The sequence below is a fragment of the Phytophthora infestans genome, genomic scaffold, assembly GCF_000142945.1.
Source record: "Phytophthora infestans T30-4 supercont1.15 genomic scaffold, whole genome shotgun sequence".
Taxonomy (NCBI): domain Eukaryota; phylum Oomycota; class Peronosporomycetes; order Peronosporales; family Peronosporaceae; genus Phytophthora; species Phytophthora infestans.
In genome coordinates this window covers 1,520,106-1,521,247 of record NW_003303744.1, presented here as the reverse complement: position 1 = coordinate 1,521,247, position 1,142 = coordinate 1,520,106, and the positions used below count along the sequence as shown (strand labels likewise).

Here is a 1,142-nt window from a genome sequence, read left to right as displayed (position 1 = left end):
TTAGCAACACGTTCCGTGACTTGAGATCCCGATGCACTAGTGGCGGTGTGAACGAGTGCACGTACACCAACGCCTCGATGATATCGGCAGCTAGTTGCAGCAACTCCTGACTCCAATGGCGAGGAGACGTCGGATCCACGAGGTAGTCACGTAAGTCACCGCCCTCCATGTACTCGAACAGCGCCTGCAAGTCGCTCTCGATCGTCCAAGCGCATCCAAGAAGACGCACGACGTTCGGGTGATCCAAAGGCGCCACCATCTTGATCTCCTCAATAAAAGCTTGCGTTCTCTGCTTCGTCACCAGGTCGGAACGCACTCGCTTGGACGCCAGCAATTGAGAGCCACGGTACTTCACTAGCCACACGATCCCGAACGCTCCACTGCCGATCGTCCCAATGTCCTCAATCTCGTCATACTTCACCTGCAGCGACAATAACTCCTCGTCGTTCCAGAGTGAATACGCCGTTGAGCTTTGGTTACTCTGTGTACTACGAGTCGAGATACGAGGCGAGTAATTACTCTCCTCGTACTCATAGTCGCTACAGAAGCGTGGGCCTCCACTCACAGGTGTGCGTCGACCACCACGGTAGCCTTTATCAACTGGAGATCGCGCGAGAGGCGGCGATAGCCCACCAAAGTACGACTCACGAACTACTCGGGAGCGATTGTCGTGTCTTCGTACGCGCATCCTGTACAGCCAAATGCCAGCTAGCACCACAGCAACGAGCACTAACAGGCCTCCGACGATGGAGCCCACAAGAACCAACACGTCCGACGACGAGCTGGAGGCTTGGTTGTTGCTGTCGTTGTCGTCGTTCGAGCTGTCGGAGATGCAGACAGTCAGCGAGTGCACTTTGAGTTGGTTGGCGCTGCTGCAGCTGTCGATGGGCTTTAAGAAATCGGAGTTCTCGAGCTCTAGCATGATCAGTTCGCTCAGGAACGAGGCTTGGTCTTGAGTAAACCAGGGAGAAGCGAGAGGATTCCCTTTGATCTTTAACTCTTTCAGCCTGTCATGGATGAAGAGGCTGGCTGGGATGTCACTGAAGTTGTTGTCGGTCAAGTCCAACGTCACGAGGTTGGGGAAAACAGCGCGGAACGAGTGGAGGTTATTGTCTTGAAAACTCCTAAAATTAGTCAAATGG

General features: G+C 53.9%; 1 protein-coding gene across 1 annotated transcript; it reads right to left on the bottom strand.

Moving 5' to 3' along the window:
* Nucleotides 1–922, bottom strand: PITG_09619 (protein kinase; the record flags this gene model as incomplete). The annotated part of the gene is made up of 2 exons (XM_002903193.1): nt 1–19; nt 66–922. 2 exons carry the CDS (start codon nt 920–922, stop codon nt 1–3), a joined length of 876 nt encoding a protein of 291 aa, XP_002903239.1.
* Between the last annotated feature and the right edge of the window lie 220 nt (nt 923–1,142).